This window comes from Anopheles coustani, chromosome 2 (genome assembly GCF_943734705.1).
Source record: "Anopheles coustani chromosome 2, idAnoCousDA_361_x.2, whole genome shotgun sequence".
In the NCBI taxonomy this organism is placed as follows: Eukaryota; Metazoa; Arthropoda; class Insecta; order Diptera; family Culicidae; genus Anopheles; species Anopheles coustani.
In genome coordinates this window covers 20,051,017-20,069,820 of record NC_071289.1, presented here as the reverse complement: position 1 = coordinate 20,069,820, position 18,804 = coordinate 20,051,017, and the positions used below count along the sequence as shown (strand labels likewise).

At 46.2% G+C, this 18,804-nt stretch overlaps 1 protein-coding gene across 1 annotated transcript; it reads left to right on the top strand.

Moving 5' to 3' along the window:
* Positions 1-3,140: 3,140 nt before the first annotated feature.
* LOC131263676 (protein apterous-like) lies at positions 3,141-17,195 on the top strand. Its single transcript, XM_058265913.1, has 6 exons — positions 3,141-3,217; positions 3,328-3,462; positions 8,950-9,150; positions 9,504-9,799; positions 15,959-16,197; positions 16,950-17,195. The coding sequence occupies exons 1-6, from the start codon at positions 3,141-3,143 to the stop codon at positions 17,193-17,195; spliced, it is 1,194 nt and encodes a 397-aa protein (XP_058121896.1).
* Positions 17,196-18,804: the final 1,609 nt, after the last annotated feature.

Here is an 18,804-nt window from a genome sequence, read left to right as displayed (position 1 = left end):
TAAACGAGCATGTGAAAAATATGTTCGAGTACAGAACATCAGTTGACGAGATTTGAGTAATGTTTAATATTTGTTTTACCAATTTAACAGTGCTTTATAATATTGTTAAAATGACTCCTGTTTTTCGTTTCATTGTGCTTGTTTTTAATTAGCAACCATCATATAAATCAAAATCCAGAGATAGTGGTAAAGGGCAGACTTAAGCCACAATCATCGTTTATCCTGCACCCGGTTTCCATTCCTGAACCAAACATTTAAAAAAAAACCCATACAACAAACATGCGGCAGACAAATAATTTATGATTTTTAATTGAACACGTACTCTACCGTGCAGTCGACTCCTTATCCCCCCTCCTGTTCCCTTCCCGCTCCGGCAAAGGTGAGGTGGTTTAGTTTAATTGGTCACAGCAGATCACACCGAAAACGGGTTTCGGTGGTGTTTTCATTATCGCGCTTCCCCCTTCGGCTGGGAAAGCCGCGTGTTCCCGGGCACGTTAGATGATGTCTTGCTCGGAACTCCCGCTTCCCGCTGCTCTGCCCGGTCGGGAGGACAATTTACAAGTGTCACAGTGCCCGCCGGGTCCGCCGGCGTCAAGCACCGGCTTCTGGCGCCACCTGGCATCGAAGCGAACCCTCGCGGTGGGAATCTCTCTCCCTCCCTACCTCCCTCACTCTCGCGCTTTGTACGGACACTTTTCGATACTGCACAATCTTAATTGATTTAATCTTACGGTGCTCGATATATCACTCGCGAGTTTGCGACCCACACGCCGCCCGCCCTCCTCCCCCCGACAGTGACGGTGCCAACGTCTTGGTGCCAACTTGAGCACGACCGACACCGACCCGATGTACGCGCCTTCCTCCGAGCCGGAGGGATGGTCCGGTTTTGCGCCAAGAGGGGGAAGGAGTTTCGGTTTTTTTCACATTTTACCGTTTTGTCTGCGAGACGCCGTCCGGGGCCGTTCTCTCGTCTCGAGTGGGATTTTTCATTCATTAGGAGCCGGAGCCGGCGCGCGCGCGACAGTTTGAGCTGGTCGGGAAATTTGCATTAAATTAGCATAAACGCGCTGAAGGAGTTTGCCCTCGTATATCTTGCGAGCTTTGAAGAGAGTGTGTGTGTGTGTGGGTTTTTTTCTTATTTGAAAAGGATGGAACCGTCTAGCTTTCGGCTACCGTAGGCAGTCGATGGAAACCCATTGGGCCTCCTTCTGCCCTGTGGGGCTTTTAAGGGAAAAGATAATTCAATTAAAACACCTTCACCTTGCTCGCACGAAAGTGTTTCCCCTTCCTTTCCTTCCGAAAGGGGCATTATAATTTAAGCAAATCTGCCCACTCGCCATCGAGGTGAGGGCGCTTAGATTAAACGTCTCCGAAGTGGATCGTGATAAGGGCTCCGTGGTTGGCACGTTGTGCAAGCGCGATAGCAGCTTCCCATTTTACATGCACCCGAGCTAACCTTCCACCGGCACGCAATTGACGCCGGAGCGATTTATGCGCTGCAAACACCGATCGTACATACGTGATATGACACTTGTTTCCACCGTTCGGCGAGCCCTTATTCTCGGCCCCTATCAGCGCTGGTGGCGTTTAAGGGGTTGATAAATGGCGAGCCAGAATCGGTGTCCATGGGATTGTTTTGGACGGAACTTCAAAGGGAAGGATATGAAGGCACGTTCGAAGTCACCCAAGAAGAGAAGAAGCGAGCGCTCGAACGAACGGGAGGACGTTGGGAAAAGAATCAATTCGGAAACGGCTTCAAATGTCTCTCCGCAGGTCCCGGTGCCAATTATCATCTCAATCGATGTCAAACCGCTTCGGACAGCGGTATTAAGGGCGGACGTTTAGGCTTTTAAAGACCCGTTTTACCTCCCCTGGACGAACGATCGACATCGCCATTTTGTCGGAAGTTGATCGCGCGAGGTGGAAAGGTAAGAAAGCCATCGTCGTCGACCGTCAATGGATGCGACGAGGATCGATCACGGTCCGGTGATGTGCGCGACACAACGTTCGTCCTGGCAAACTCCGCTCTCCACTTTCCCACCCTTCCTTCTTCCCCTCGCCACGCTTCGTTTGTGCGATCGATCAATCGAACCGAAGCGGGGGAAGCTTGTTTGGAGCCGTCAGCTGGATGGACGGATCGTGAATGCCTTTGCGTACTTATTGTGGATGCCGCCGCCGTCAAATGCTCAGCCTCCAACCCCTTCCCTCTCCCCCCTCTCATTCCTACAACTCAACATATGTGAGAGCGCAGTACCGCGCGGTGACAAGCAATGAATGATTTATCTATTTTCCATTTGCAACTGCAGCAGCGGAGAAAATGTCTTGCACTCACGGGGAAATGAGGGGGGAAACTGAGACGTGCTGTACGCATTTATGTTACAAAAAGTGACGTTTGAATAAAACAAGAGGAAGTTGCGATGCGATGAAAATTGCTCCGTTCCGTTCGATTATTCCATTTGATGCTCATTGAACATCAACTATGTGGTTTTACATTTCTTGATTTCTTTGGAAAAATATAAAGCTGTAGAAAAAATACCAGTTTCAGAAGACTAACTTTGTAAGTGGTAAAGACGAGAACTAAAGATATAAATTTGTGGAGATTGTTCAATTCAATGTGGTAAATAAAATAATAAAATATCCTAACACGCTGTATTTCACACATTTTTGTTAGGGACATTGTTTCTTAAGAACAGTTAAACAGCTTGAGAAAAAACATAAAATCAAAGTCACTCATCAAACTTAGTGTTGCGGCGCGTGTTAATTATCCCTTCTTCATTCCGGCCGACGACAGACGAAAGTTTTGCGTTTGTTTGCGCACCCTTTGGGCCGTAACGGCATCTGAAAACCCTTTGAGGTCAGCTGCAAGAAAACCAAGGCATAACAAAACAGTAAAAAAAACAAATCCGCCATGTTACGTTTTTGTTTACAATGACGACATTTCCCGGCACGTCTTCTGCAGGGAAAATCGACCTACATTTCAGTGTCGCTGATTAATTAGTACGTCTAGGCGAGGAAACGGAGCAGAAAGCTGACGATTTCGGCGTTAAGGCAAAACAAGCAACATTGTGTGCGAGTGTGTGCGTGTTCTTGGTAGCATTTTAAGACGGTGAAACAGTGACACAGTGGCATAACGGATAGCCATGCTGAAGGACCTGATCGCGGCCGAAGCGGTCGCGCCGGAAAAGTGTGCCGGTTGCGGCATCCCCATCCGAGACCGGTGAGTTTCGCCATTGTTCGAGCGAAAATTATGCTGATTATGGGCTTATTTAATTTCCGACGCCGCCTCGCTCGCCTTCTCACCCTTTTTTGCTTTTTCCTGCTCCTCAGATACTACCTCCTAGTGGCGGACCGTGCCTGGCACAACCAGTGTTTGCGGTGCTGCAAGTGTCTGCACAACCTCGAAGCGGAACTGAGCTGCTACTCGCGCGAAGGCAACATTTACTGCAAGGACGACTACTATAGGTAATAAAGGGGGGAAAGCGCTCGCATCTCAAAGGCACGCGGGCCAGCGAGCAGTTCAACAATCTTTCGCAAACGCATACACAACGATGAGCCAAACGGCAATCATCTTAACGGACGCATTTTCATGCGCCATTTGCACGCGCCTTGCAATTAACGGCAATTACTCTTGGCGTGCCACGCCAAACGGGAGGACGCAACGGGTTGCAGGCGAATTTCGGGTTAAACATTTCAAGCTCAAACAGTTTATGGCGGCGGAATGGCTTTTGCAATTTTTCGGTAATTTCTTTTACGTTGATGTTGATGAAGGTTTTGTTGTTCAGGTGCTTAAAGACTTTTTTAAACGTTTGTCAGTATTGATGAAACCGGTTATATGAAGTATTTGATCATATCGGATAAACAACGTTCGACTCCATGTCAAATGCATTTGTTGGAGTACAACTGTGCTAAGGGAGCTAATCATATAAACCTTGATGGAACGAGCAAACAGCCCGCTACGAAACGAAGACATTTCATGAGATTTTAAATCACCAAAGACCTAAGCAATTGAAAGTTTTCTTAAATGAAAAAATAAAAATATCCTTTGAAATCAAAAGAAGCTAGAAAGGAAGAAGGATGTACCGTTGCAATAATGAAATCAAAATAAACGTTGCTCCCTCAAGAAATGTCATTCAATCAGTTTTCTTCACCGAACCGAAACACCAACCACTCCAGTGAAACTGGGCCGGATTGCGAGTCGGAAGTGGAGTGTCTCATGAATTTATAGAATGCAAACAGTTGCTTACATAAAGACTGTAAAACATCCAACCCCCGGGTTTCGGGAAGGCAGTGTATACGCAAATAAATCCAACCGAAAGAAATGAAACACAACTCGACCCAACTGTACTATATCTCCTTCGTCGCTTCGGTGGAGGTTTCCTTTTGCTTTCTACTTCCACCCGAGTGACCGGGGGAAGTTTGAAGAGGACACTGGAAAATATATTATGTGCATATCTTATTTGTTGTTCAGCTTGTCGCGACAGGCTCGTGAAGTGAATTCTCTTTTATGAACGTCTTCCAACCCAACGTTCGAAGGAAACGGCACTCGGGGTTTCGTTTTCTTCTCGGGTTTTTTTTGTTTGCTCCCACTTTTCTACGTCACTCCAAAGTGTCCACTGACCTTACCACTGGGAGCTGGATGGGCTCGAGTTTTTGCTCCTCTTTTCCATGGGCAAACAATTTTTATGCTCTCCTTCTACGAGATGACATTAACGGTTTGTTGCATTGAATTGAAGGCATACAAACCGTTGTGGTTTCTGTACGTCGGCCGTCGGTTTGAGTTGGGGCTGGAATGGGAATCCTTTTTGCACAATGGCACCACCGTTCGGGACCGGGGTTTTAAGAAGGGAATGATGTTTCTTCGTATATTCCGGGTCGTTCGTCTTTGCTTGTTTTCTGCTCGGCGAAGCAGAATCAAAGAAGTGTGATTTCAATTTATCTACATATGAAACCACTTTTAACTTATTTCAAACTGGACTATGTACATGTAGTTGTCCTATATTCTAGATAATGATTTTCGTTTATTTGTTCATCTTTTAGTTTATTTTTTTTGAACAATCATTTTAAGAATGATTTAAAATTTAGTAAACAAAACAGAAACTGCTCCCTCTGAAAACCAGTTTGACAGTTGAAAAACTAGTTTTATATCTTTTATGATATTTTCAATCAAAACAAGCCGCCCCGATTTTCAAGTAAAAACCAATGATAGCCAATTTCCACCTGGCCCATGGAGACGCCTGGTCGCTCATCTAATGCCACACAGGAAGGCAACCGAACTGGCAACCGGTCAAGCGGCAGTAGCGTCAATTTGCATGCATGCAAAACCCCCGTGTCACGGAAGGATGTTGTAGGCGGGTTTCCTGGTAACGATTTGCACCTTCGGACCAGAGGACACCTCCCCGAAGGCCAGTCGGTTGGTGGGTGGCTCGGTTAGTTATAAAATAAACCATCCCAATCTTTCATCAGCGGTCGAGCGAGCGTAGGAGTTTGGAAACGCGGAAGGCAAAGCAGAAGAGGAAATGAAATGAAAAAAAAAACGCAAAAAAACTTCATCATCATCGTCATCGGGAAACCAACCCAAAGGGGAAGAAGCATTCGAGAAGTGTGAAGGCCCACAAGATTCGTCTTCGAAGCGAACGAGGGAGGACGACAGCGCGAGATGTGTGACCCAGATACGCGGGTGGTACGTGACAAATGAGGGAAAGACGCGGGCTTCCTTCCCCGAAAGACGCGTTGGAGAGTGGACTCGAAGCCGGGAGGATGCTGCCTTTTATCGTTTTCCGTTTGCCATTCCATGGCTTCCATTTTGCGCGGCTCGCTTCGTGGTGGTATTGAGGTCCCCGGTGGGCGATGTGCGCGCGATGATACGATGCCCACGAAGGAGGTACACATCGCAGCGGACACATGACAGAATATTAATCCCGGTTCCCGATTGGCGAGCGTGGATTACGTACAGGAGGACCGGGCAAAAGCTCGCCCGACTGAGAGACCTTCGCCCGGGCAAGAAATCAACTCCCGAAACCACCCATGCTGGCCACCGGGTTTGTGGAACCGCGGCGACTCCATTTGATGCCATATGGTGTGCCGTGCCGTGTGGGTTTTGCACGTGCTTCCCCGGCATCGGACGTGTGGTCGTCGCTCTGCTGCGTCGAGTGGGGGAAAAATTCGCTTCCCGATTACCATAAAACTGGCACCGGTGACGATGGGCATTTCGAGAAATGAATTCCGTGCGCGACACCATCGGAACGTGCATCGTGCTGCGTGCGTGCGTGCTCACTCGCTGCTGGACATGGCCATTTAAATCATTCCACGCGAATAGTTGCCGTTACTCACGCAACGTTGGCACTTTGGGCGATGGAGGAGTGCATCTTTTAGCGGCGACACGACGCCGAGATGCTGCCGGCATTCAATGCAATGAAAAAGGAGGAAGAAAGGTCTGCAAACGGTTGAGACAAAAAGAAAACAAATTGTCGGAATGAACGTATGGAACGCTTTTGTCAAACTCAATTAACATGCTTCATTTCGTCTATAATGTAATCAATGTAAATTTATGTTACATTGAGTTTATTCAATTTCAAAGTTTGTATTATTTTAGTGTTCTTGAAATACTTTTTGTGCATTGTGTTAAAATAAAAACGTGTGCAAAATTCAGGGTTTTTATGAACAAATCTCGCTCCCGAACAGCTGCAAACGATGGAAGAGATAAAACTGCAAGAAGGCAAAAGCCGTTCGAAGAACGGATTGCCATTTCTTGTCGATGCTTTATTTTGGCCTTTTTATGCTTTTCTTCCATTCCTTACCCGTCCTTTAACTGTTGTCTCGCGTCTTCCGTACCGAACGGGAAAACAGAAACGCGCACCGAAGCGGCAGCCATGTTTTCCGATTTATTCCACACTCCTAGTGAGGTATCGATCGGGATCGTTCGGAGTGCTGTATAAATTTGGAGAACAATAAAATAAAATTGTTTAAAAATTCATACAAGCGACTGTGAATCGCAAAGGGAAGGGTCGATGCTCGGCAAAAGTCCGATGGGCCATTGCATTCGATTGCAATTCCATTCAATCCTACAGTACGGGGTGAGGTTGGAAGGGTTGGCTGAGTTGATACTACTTTATTCGTTCCCGGAATTGTTTGTGTCCCGCGAAACCATCCGCTTCGAATGGCTCCCGGGAGAAAACGCTCGTATGGGTTACGGGTTCCTTCTTGTGCCGGATTACGATCGCGACAAAACGTTTTCATTGCCTACCGAGAAAGCTCCCTACAAGAAGGTGATAGAACCGTGTGTGTGTGTGTCTGTTCGGGGACAATCCACAGTCGCGTTTTGGGCCAACGGAATCGGAAGTGATTGCCCCGACAACCGACATGCTCCAGCTTCGGTACCGTCCGCTCCCGCAGAAACGAATCGGTGGAGAATATTCTGTCTTCATTTTGCCATTTTGCACGTTATGGAAGAAACACACAACCACATTGTGCAGATGCAGCACACGAACGGTGCACAGAGTGCATCGAATTGGAATCGCGAAAAACGGATGACATTTTGCAGACACGGGGCGAGAAGCTCGCGGGCAGCAGTGCACGTTCGATTCCGTGTGCCCAAAAAGGGCAACTCTTTTCCGACCGCTGCGCCACTGCCGCCCATTCCCGGAACATCCCGCGGGCGACCATTGTTTGCAAAACAAGTCGTTCCCGGCCGGCAAAGCGCGTTCATGGTACGGCAAGGAATGTTCGTTCGCGAAAAAAAAAGTTCGACTGCAGGAAAAACACTCCGAAGTCCTGGTTAGGGACGCGACTGTTCCGGGGCGAGTTTGGCGAGGCGCTTAATATGTTACGCCGAATACAATGGTGAAATTTTCGCGGAAATCGCTCGAAACGGCGCAGTGCGTTGATGTCCGCTGGAAGGGCCGGCAGTAGTATCAGCTGGAAAACGGGTTCGACGCCGAACAGAGACATATTCCGGATCGCCGATGGAAGCTTTATTCAACTCCCAGAGTGGGTTTTCGTCTTTCCCTTCCACTCGCCTCTTGAAGCCACTTTGACGTGCTTTGGTTCGGAATCGATTGAATGGACATGCATGATTTATCGGGAATTTTGTTTTATGTCGAAGTCGGGAGAGGCGTTTCTTTTTATTTTATTATCCTCCTTGCTTCTCTTGAGTCATTTAAAAAAAAAAAGTATGCGATCGTTACAGTCAGAAGGAAAGGAAGTTAAAAGTAAGAAAAACCAGAACCGAGTTGAATCATTCCTACTAGCAGGACACAACTTGACCGAATCCAACATGGCGGAGGTCACGTTTGTGTTTCCCGAATTGGAATCATGTGCGTCTTTTTGTGTTTTCCTTCTTCTTCATCTACCCGGTTCTACATTCACCTCCAAAACATCCCAACGGGATACATGAATCACCCGGTTTTATATCCTGTTCGTTTCGCTACCGTTTCGCGAGTTCAAGTGCTGGTCGTCGTCGGTTTGCAGTTTTATTTTTATTTTATTTATATTTTCCCGATTTTCAAATAACCCATTTGGGAGGCCGAATGGTGGAAAGCGATCGGAATGCTGTCCGGACCGCCGCCGGAAGCCGGCGGGAAGATGTTTTTCGTCCGTTCGCCCGGGGAGCTTGTCGGTGGTCGTGGTCATAAATTTTTCAACACTTCCAACAACCGGAGCGGGCAACTCCTTTTAAGGGCGCGCACCGTTCGGCGTCAAGGTGACCGCTAACGGGTAACGGTGAAATTATTTTTAAAGTGTTATTGATCGCCGATGACTCAAATCGGATTTTTTTTTGGGAAAAAATGTAAGAAAATTTTACGACGAAAAACGAATGACTAACAGAACAAAATCATGAGTACTCATTGTATGGTTGAATAATAATGTTACATGAAAGGCGTGTGACAAATGTCTTTTTTCACAGAGACTCTAATATAATTATTTATTCTACAAAAATCCCTTTCTATGTAGGTATTTTTCCACTCGAAGATGCGCTCGATGTGGGAATGGAATAAGCGCCTCGGATTTGGTGATGCGCGCCAAGGACCTCATATTCCACGTGAACTGCTTTTCCTGCCTCATCTGCGGACAGTTGCTGCGGGGCGGTGACACGGCCGGAATTCGCGATGGACGAGTGTTCTGCGGAGAGCACTACGAGTCGGAGGTGTTAAGGTAAGATGAAAAGCGTGGCATTTAAAAGGAATTATTTGTGATTGGATAACTATTTAGTTTACCGCGTGTAACCAATCATTTTCAAGCTTACATTCCTTCTTCGACTGATTTTGTGTCTTTCTTTGTCTCTAACCGTCTGCTTTCCATCCTTATTCTCGTTTACCTCCCTTTTCTTCCGCTCACTCCTTGGGTTTCTCAACCGAACGTCCTTGTAATGTCCCTTTTCAATCCAACCGATTGACGTGCTTCACCCGAAAAACAAAACCGTTTAATGGACACGGCCCCGTCCTTACTCTCCCCCGTTCTAACGTACTTACCGTCCCCAACTCCACCGTACCGCCAACCACCGCCAGTGAACCAGAAACCATTTCACCGCAGTTTTTCCCCGTAACGACGGCCGGCGGAATGTCGGTCCAGCCGTCGCAGAAAGGACGACCACGGAAGCGGAAGCTGGCGACCCCGCAGCCGCCGACCCTGCTGCTCGACGCCACCGGTCCCCAGCACCTCGGCCCGCAGCATCCTTCCTGCCCATCCCAGCAGCAGCAGCAGCAAACGCCAACGCAACCACAAGCACCTCAACTGCAGGCACAACAGACGAACCCACCACAACCGCTCGAGGCACTCGATGCTGGTACTCCGCTGCGTTTAGGTAAGCTTCCCAGCACTCCAGCGTGTGTACAAAAAACAAAAAAAAAAAACACCGAGTGGAGGGAAAACCGAAAAACACCCTCCAACATGCATAAACACTTGGGCAAGGGTATGTCGATGGTTCGCGTTCTGCTGCTCACGTTCGCCGCCGAACCGGCTTTTGTTGCGAGCACACGGATTTTTCTTATCACCACACTCCCCGGGAAACATTAGCGTCCCACGGGCTTCAGATTTCCAGCAAAAACGATACTGTACCAACAGGGCGAAAGGGAGCCAAAGCCACGATGTCATACCGAAGTGCACTCGAGAGGATCTTTGTTTTTCTATTTTGCCGTTTTTGTTTTCCAATTCACGTATGAAAACAAGAGCGAGCAGAAGATTTCGACACGAGAGCAGCATAGCGTAAGGGACTGCGCTGTAAAACACTTACGTGACTTTCGCAGATAATGTTTACCCGATAAGACTGGGACGGAGATTTCGTCGATTCGCTGGCGTGGATGGTTTGGCCTTGGCAGAATTCCCTTTTTTCATGCTAAAGGATCGCAGTTTTGTGTGAAGTTCGTGAAGATACAGTTGCATTTTTTTCCCTACATGCACTTCGAGCGCGAAAGTCGAGTGGAACGTGCTCTTTTGGCCGTTACTGCTTAAGTGAGTCACTTTTCCGGTGGACATATTTCCCGACCATATCTTGCTTCGACTCTGTGAAGTAGGGTTTCAAACCTTTCTCCATTATTTTAGTTTTATTTTTATGCCTTATTTATTCCTATTTTTAAATTTCGTCTTTGATAGTAAATCATTATTCCCAAGCGCTCTGAAAAATAAAATGGAGCTGGAGCTGAAACCGCGTTTTGACGTCGGCAGGATCCGCTGCCATTGGAGAAGATCTCCACCCAAGGAGTCTCTCTCCGCTACGAGGTGGCGCCAATCCTCCTGGGAGGCAATCAACGCACGGTTTATTGCCGCCGGTGGGCTTTCCCGTTTCTGCTTTGGCATTTCAATCACGTGTCAATCCCCGGGCACAACGCCGAGTCGATTCCGCCACGGCCTTTTGCGGTATCTTCAACCGAACCGTTCCCTGGCGATGCTGGGGGGCCTTTTGTCTAGCTGTCTTTTCTGCTGTCGTCCTATCTTTTTTATTTTTGAGAGAAAAAGTACTCCGCTTCAACTGGCCCGTACACCGGATGTGTGTGAGTGTAAAGGGCAATGTGGGGCAAGATGGATCAGTGGAGTGGAAAGTACCGAGCTAATTTTAGCTCAATTTTACAGTCTAAAAGCATATGAAGTAGTATAGTATGTTCGTTTGCTTGTCACATAGATCTTATGTGAATTTATCGGCTTTATGTCCAAATTACAGACGATATTAGTTTACTAAATTATTACATTCTTCTTATTAAGACGATAACTAAAACACTCCAATCCGGCAGTGAAATGCACCTACTTTTGTTGGCAAATGGGGTTATTGTGAGGAAAACCATAATTTTACAAACTTATTCAAAAAATAATAAATTTACCATATCTTGTATAAAAAATTATTATGAAAAAAAAAATTAAAATTATTATAAGAAAAATAACATTTTTCTTGGTGTCAGAAACATATTTACTTGGGCGAGTGTTGCATCTCAAATTTTCAATCACGCGTAAAGAAGAGTGGGAACATCTTGGCTCCAGATAACTTTTGAAGAATTAATGATGCTATTTCTTCATTTCTTTGTAATAAAATACTAAACTTTCGAGCTATGTTTCTAGCTTGAACTACGACGAATTTACATTTTTCGCCTAAAGGGTGCATATTGCCTCACCTTACCTTACGAGCGTGTGTGTGGTGAAGTGGCTGTTTAGGGGCAATTAGAAAAGCACACCGGCAAATGCACCGAGACCGGTCCATTTTCGCTGCACGCACTCGAGGTTTCGTGTACTTTTCTTCCTTTTTCCACCCCGAAGATACTCCTCGGGGGAATTGAAAGATTTTCCTGCCCGGCGGTGATGGTCCAAAGGTTGCGGTGACTGGTTTCCGGCAATCAGTCCGGAATGGTGGTGCACCCTTGGGGCGAGGATCGCAAAGTTAAGTTGTAAGGTAACGCGTTGTGACGAACGCGGACGACGAGCGACGACCCGGTAGGTAAGCGGTTTTGTATGTTTGATGCCGGAATCGGACATACAGCAATTGAGTAAGGTCATGGACATGGATCGTTTTTGTTTAAGGACTCTTTTAAAAAAATTCAATTTATTCATTGTTTGTTAATTGCATCGTTTCAATCGATTGATTTCATACTAAATTCAGTTTGTCTTCTCAAAATTAATTTGAATGGAATTTATCGAAAACACTGTATTTATTTATCATCATTACACCCTTTCCTTATAATTTCCTCAACGCGTACAACTCTGTTGATTAAAATTTTTCATCGGTCTTCTTTTTTTTATATAATTTATTGTTTTAAAATGGTGCCCCAAAGCATTGGAAACCACGATACAGTAAATAAATTTGCCTACCTTTGTTCGACAGTGTTGAGTAATTGATTTAATATCCTGCTCTGACCAATCTCCGGATGTTTCTCCTATCAACCCCTACTGTATCGGTAGCAGAAAGGCCAATTATGAGTGACCCAGCATGGGCCATGATCCGTGCCCAAACAAACGGCTCCATTAGAGGGCACCAAATTATCCACGAACCCTCCAGTGGCTGCACTCGTCCAACGATCGTCGTTAGCAGGTCGCTTGGAGGCCAGATAGGTCTGGTCGGTCTGGTCAGTCAGACACGAACCGGTGCTCGGGTTCTTCCGATTGTTCGCGTGCCTTCTGCCCCGACAGCAAAGATGGCCCCATCGACATGCAGCTTTCCCGGGAGAGAGCATTTGCTCACGAAGAATGGAAATTATGAGCTCACCGAAAGATGCACCCGATTGGAGCGGAAGAGAGTGCGGGCATCATTAAATTAAAATAAATCACTCATACTTCTTATTATGCTAATGATTCGTGTATCGCGTCTTCATTCCGCATGTCCGTAATTAGTTATGGAAACCGTCGTGTGAGCGCCGCGGGATGCAGTTTTAAGTTTGGTTATGCTAAAAAGGGGCTTTTGCGATACCGCTTTGCTTTCTTTCGCTTTTTTTTCTGAGCGGATGCATCGCCACCCCACATACATCATACAACGCGATGCACTCGCCCTCATTCCTTTTAAAACAAAGGGTAAAACGAAAGGCCAATCAAAATCGACACTAAAAGGGCGCTTTCCGTCTTTCGCACACGGAAGCATAAGTAAAACGACCCGAGAAGTGGATGCTAAGGAAGAGGCAAAGTTAAAAACACCCTAGGATCGGTAAACCATAATGGTAAAAAATAAGACGACTCCGTAGGGCTTTCCGGGAATAAAAAACCCATCATTCGCACCCACAGTAAATCGTGGAAGGGGTGAAAAAAGGGAGATTTTTAAGCCAACGGTAGCCCTTTGGGGGACCATTGGGAAAATGGCTCGGTCGGATTTTGGCGTCATCAGCATCCCACGAGATGCGGGTGGGCGGCACGGCACGATCTTCTTTCGCATCGTTCGTGTACCCGTCATCACCATCACCATCATCGTCATCGTCTTCGGCGAAGGTAAATGGAAAGATCGTGCTAAAATTATGACCCGTTGTGATGGGAGCGAATGTACAACTTCATTAAAAGGAAATAAATAAATATAAGATCGGCGGCGAACGATGGTCAAGGTTTGAGGTTCGAAGGAAGGAAAAGTGAGAAGGTAAATTCCTGGAATCTTTGAAGAGCAGGTTTCAGAAATTCGATTAAACAACAAAATGTATCTTTTCGATATAGCTTTCATCTAAAATTATTGATATAACAATTCAGAACATTGACTTCAAATAATTAAAAGAAATGGTTCGAAGAAAGGAAAAATAAGATAATACATTCCTGAAATCTTTGAAGAGCAGTTTTCAGAATTTGGATTAAACAAGAAAATGTATCGTTTCAATATAGTTTTCATAAAAAAATATTGATTTAACAATTCTTAACATTGCACTTCAAATAATTAAAACAAATGGCACACATTCCGTTTAAGGGCATGCCATTAAATTACCACCTCATGTACGCAGTTCTTGCACTGGGATTCAAATGAACCGCTGCTTCAATGGTAATGCAAATACTTCTCCCTAGTAATTACTCCAAATGATAGAAACCATAAACGAATGGCATAACAAAGTGCTTCTGGGTGGAGTTTTGATGAAAGATTATCAGACTAAGTGGCTCACATCATTATTTTCGTCTTGCTGTTCCAAAGAAAACACAAGTCTTTTCAACACTAGTCCGAACCATACACACACACACACACACACACACATACACTCTGCTCCTCCAGTTACACACCCATGACAAATAAGTACACTCCCAAAGCGTGCCCCGCCCTGGTCGGTGGTGCATAGATTAGCATGTGGTTATTCCGTGCAACGTTGGCTCTTGAGAAAAGAATTGTAAAAGAGCATCTAATAACTGCAAACCTTTAAAGAGATAAGAGAGTGGTTCGGCTGACAAGAAGGAAGAAGAAAACCCGCAGCGTTTCTTGGCAAACAAAAAATAATCATCTTCGCTGGGTTTCCAAGAATTTTTTCACCCGCCACCATGGAGATGGGAATGGAAAAAAAACCCCACTAGGTAGCCCTCTAATTCCGACACTCCACCCAGCAGACGGGACCGGTAAAGGGCGACCCGATGCACCCGAGATCCAATCAGTGCCACGCCACCGTGTGGGCTTCGCAGTCCTGGTCCAACCCCACTCCGCAGCACATAACAGCAAGCTAATTTTCGATAAATATGACCACGGCACCGAACTGCGGCGGGCGAAACGGGGCACAACACCGAAACATGCCCGTGCAGCCAATCAATGCAAATCTACCGAGTGCACTTTTCCAGCGTCGCTCTCGTGATCGCTTCGGCTGCATGCAGACCACCGTAATGCAGCATTATGCAGCACCAGAAGCCTTTGTGGTTCGTTTATGCTGCGATTTGGCTCGACGTTTCTTTCCGAGAATCCCGATGGGTGGAGTAGAAAATATTGCAAAACAAAAAAGAACTCTCTTACCCTCTTTTGGTTTGGTTTCGTGGGTCACTTGATGTTGTTTACTTTTTTTCCTCTACATTTAAAAAAAGGTAGATATCTTTCCGAAGGTGCGGACATTTTCCGCTTGCGAGGTGCATTTCACAGAGCCACTAAATGCAACATATTTGTATGTAAACTATGTCGGCAACACTCACCCTACCGCGGGCCCGGGAAAACAATAGATGCACCGAGGTATCGGGTCGGGCCGTAAAGCAGACACCAGCAACAATTAAAGCAAATAATAACAAACCACCCTCGCGCTCGGGCGAAGCCAGATCCGGATCAGAGCCGGTGGAGAGGAAAATGAATGACTTGTTTGCAACCCATCACTCTCCGGTTGGCGAAACGGTGCGCTGAAAAGATGTGAAGTGAAGTGCAGTCAGCGCAAACCGTGTCCAATAAACAAACTGCCGCGGTCTGTCAATGCAGTCGTAAATTTTTGCATTTTCCGCGCAAATCAGCAATTATTTAGCAACGTGCCAGCAAGGGGAGAGTGTGTAAAAGGGGGGTATTGTAGGCCATTGAGAGTGGTGGAAAATATGTTAAACACATGCTCGCCCCTTCCAGATGGGTGGTGTGCGGGAGTTTTCGGAACGGGTTGGACAAAACTGTAGCAGAAATAAATCGTTTTGTTGCTTTTCCGCTGGCCGATGTTCATTGAACGAAGAAGCTGGGAACGCTGGGGTGAGAGAAAACTGCGGAAAGGTTGGTTGAAAAACGTGCAGCGATGCACTCTGATGGACCTGCAAGGCATCCTCCGCACCAACAGTCAACCAACCCGAGGCCACTTGCCGAGCTTGAGCTCGACTTTTCACACCCATCGTGCTGGCGACGGGTAACGACTCGTGGAAAATTAGTCGCTTAGGTGCGATTTATGTTGATGATGGTCTCCCACCCATAAGCGATGAAAGATGAAAAACCCCACTCATTCAAACACGGTGGCGTGCACTATTTTCACCATGGGGAAAGTTGTTTCCCAATCTTTCGTTTCCGATTCGATTTATAACTAGTTTACGCGTTATCTATTTTTATTTTTATACTTTCTCGTTCCATGCCACCCACGCCGTGCAGACATGCTACACAAGGAGCTGAATGTCAACAGCCTGGACCTGTCCACGTACGATGGCAGCCAGTCGCCCGGGTCGGGCGGTGCTCTCACGCCGAACTGTCGCACCAAGCGGATGCGGACCTCCTTCAAGCACCATCAGCTGCGGACGATGAAGTCGTACTTTGCCATCAATCAGAACCCGGACGCCAAGGACCTGAAGCAGCTGGCGCAAAAGACGGGCCTGTCGAAGCGGGTACTGCAGGTAAGATAACGGAAGGAGACGATACTTTGGGTGTTTAGCTCTAATGTGCACATTCACATACCCGTAAATAATATATTTTTAAATTTGTTGTTTTTTGTTTGTTTTAGATACTTTGTTTTAGTTTGACAGTTATAAGCTTTTAAGTACTTTTCAAACAAGAATCAGATTTCCTTATAAAAGGGAATATATAGCCCCGTACGTGGTTGGCATAAGTTACACCTTATGTCATAATTTACATAATTAAATAATTTAAACTACTTAACAATGTTCAACAAAGAAAATTTTTACCCATAGTTGGTTAGATTTGTTTTTTGGATTTTTTGTGTTTTAGATAATGTTTTTCGCACCTCAGTTTATGTTTTTGGATTTTAGGGACTATCAAAATCAGAGTTTAAAAAAAATATTAAAAGAACTTACTATTTCTATACGAATGCTTGTGTATGCTTATTACTTTCTCCAAAATCTTACTTCATCTAATCCGTTTTTCAATTTTGTTGTATTTTTTGTATCATTCATATCGATATGAAATTGAAATTCAAACTAAATCATAATCTAAAGCTATTTAAAATATATTTTGATCAACCACCAAATTTGGTTTTCAAATAACGAAATATTATTCCAATGTCCCTTAAGACTTGAATACATCCCTTTTATTGAAGAAACCTGTAAAAAATACCTTTCAGTTAACAGTAAGAATAGTCCTTTTACAGTGAATAATATCTTACTGACTTTATTTAATCCATTCGCGGCAGGTTTGGTTCCAGAATGCTCGCGCGAAATGGCGCCGGAACGTGATGCGCCAGGACGTCGGTATGGGCAACCCGGGTCACGGCATGGGCGGCCTGCCGTCGATCGGTTCCGGGGGCATGCATCACCAACACCACCACAGTGCCAGCGGACCGAACGGGACGGGTGACGGGTCGGTGAACGTGAACGACCTCTCGTCGACGCAGGTCCTCGAGGAGATGCACAACATGACCTTCGCCGAGCTGTACTGACACAATCTGATGATCAAGAACATGATCCTGTCGAATGTGATAAAGCTGTCCCGTTCGCAATCCCCCCCGGGGCCAGGGAGCACCCAGCAGCTTCCGTCGGCTACGGAGACCGTTCGGGGAGGAATGTTCCTCGGTGGCGATGAGTGTGCCGGGGGTCTGCAGCATACGGGGGACCGCGAGAGGCACGGCGGGGGAAGTATAGGCCTGTCGGATGACGGAAGCTCGCTACTGGATGGGATGACGCTGGAGGGTGGCAGCTCTGGAGGAGGTTGGTGTATGGACACAACGAGCTGTCCCTCCATGACCGATGAAGCATAAGAGTGGAGCAAGATTACACGGAGAAACTGAGGACATTCCATGATAATTAACAAAGTGTAAAGTGGGATCAGTGTGGCACACTTTACGCCCATTCGTTAATCGGGCTACGGCTTTACCACCGCGGCTTTTCCTCCAGAGATGAAGTATCGGTTTGTCGCCTCGTTAAATACCGTCGAAGCTCCGTTTGGAGCGGATGGCAATTTTCCATCGCACGTGTTGCTGCTAAGTGGCTTACCGGCTGGTTGCGACCCAGCAATTAGCCACCTCTGCGAGAGCCCGCGCACCCGTAGTAGAACGATACCCATCATCATCGTCATCATCAACGCCGCCATCATTATCACCATTATCGTTGGCGTAAAAAATAATGCACATCAAGCGGGGTGGAAAACGAACCCAAGCGAAAGTGTGCGGCACCACACACGATGCGGTGGCAGGTGTTAAAAGGGATGTACTTTTTCGGGGCGTGCTCCACGGCCATCACCATCATCATCACCATCATGAACGGCCAATTTCCGGCCCTTCGATACAAGCTTGCATTTTTTCCGTAATGAAACGCAAACATTGCACAACGCGTTGAGCGAAACAAAACGAACAAAAACGGTTGCAATCGGAGGCTAGAACGAGCGGGTTCTTGTTGCCGGTCGGGTTCGGTGTGGCACTTATGTTTACAATTTATGCATCACTCCCATGTGCCCCCGCCCCGATTGCCTCTACCCTTTGCCGTACATTATAATCACCCGTGTCGTCCGAGTAAAACCGGGTAGTTTGCAATTAATTAATGCGATAAACAAACAAACGATTATCACGACGAAAGTGTGAATCGAACCGATCCCGTGTACATCTCAGGCCGACGACGGGAAAGGAAAGCGAACTGGGGGATTGGGAAATACAAACCAAAGGGAAAGACCATCCCCTGCCTACCATTGGAAACAAGAGTAATTGATTTAATGGTAGGTTTTTCGGCGACCCTAGAACAAACACGTGTAACAATCGAGAAAGAAAATGCAAAACATTGTTTTAACGCATGTTGAAACGAGGTAAAGAGTGTATTTATGAGGTGCAAAAATATTGCTGAAAGGATATATGGATGACGAAAAAACGATCAATGGCGGCAAAACGGTAACTACACGTAACGTCATCGCTTCAAAAAGAGTCGGTAACAGATGCCAGAAAATTATTCGCAAATAAATTGCGCTCCGGTTAACCTTTTTTATTGTAATTGGAAACATGTTTTCATCACAGTTCGATCGCTTGCCTCTAGTCAAGCGCGGAACAAAAGACTTCAACTCGC

Excerpts from the sequence above, each read along its gene's own strand:
- LOC131263676 (XM_058265913.1), top strand. The coding sequence starts at position 3,141 with ATGCTGAAGGACCTGATCGCGGCCGAAGCGGTCGCGCCGGAAAAGTGT. Across the intron at positions 3,463-8,949 it reads TGCAAGGACGACTACTATAG|GTATTTTTCCACTCGAAGAT; the intron begins GTAATAAAGGGG and ends CTTTCTATGTAG. Across the intron at positions 9,800-15,958 it reads TGGTACTCCGCTGCGTTTAG|ACATGCTACACAAGGAGCTG; the intron begins GTAAGCTTCCCA and ends CACGCCGTGCAG.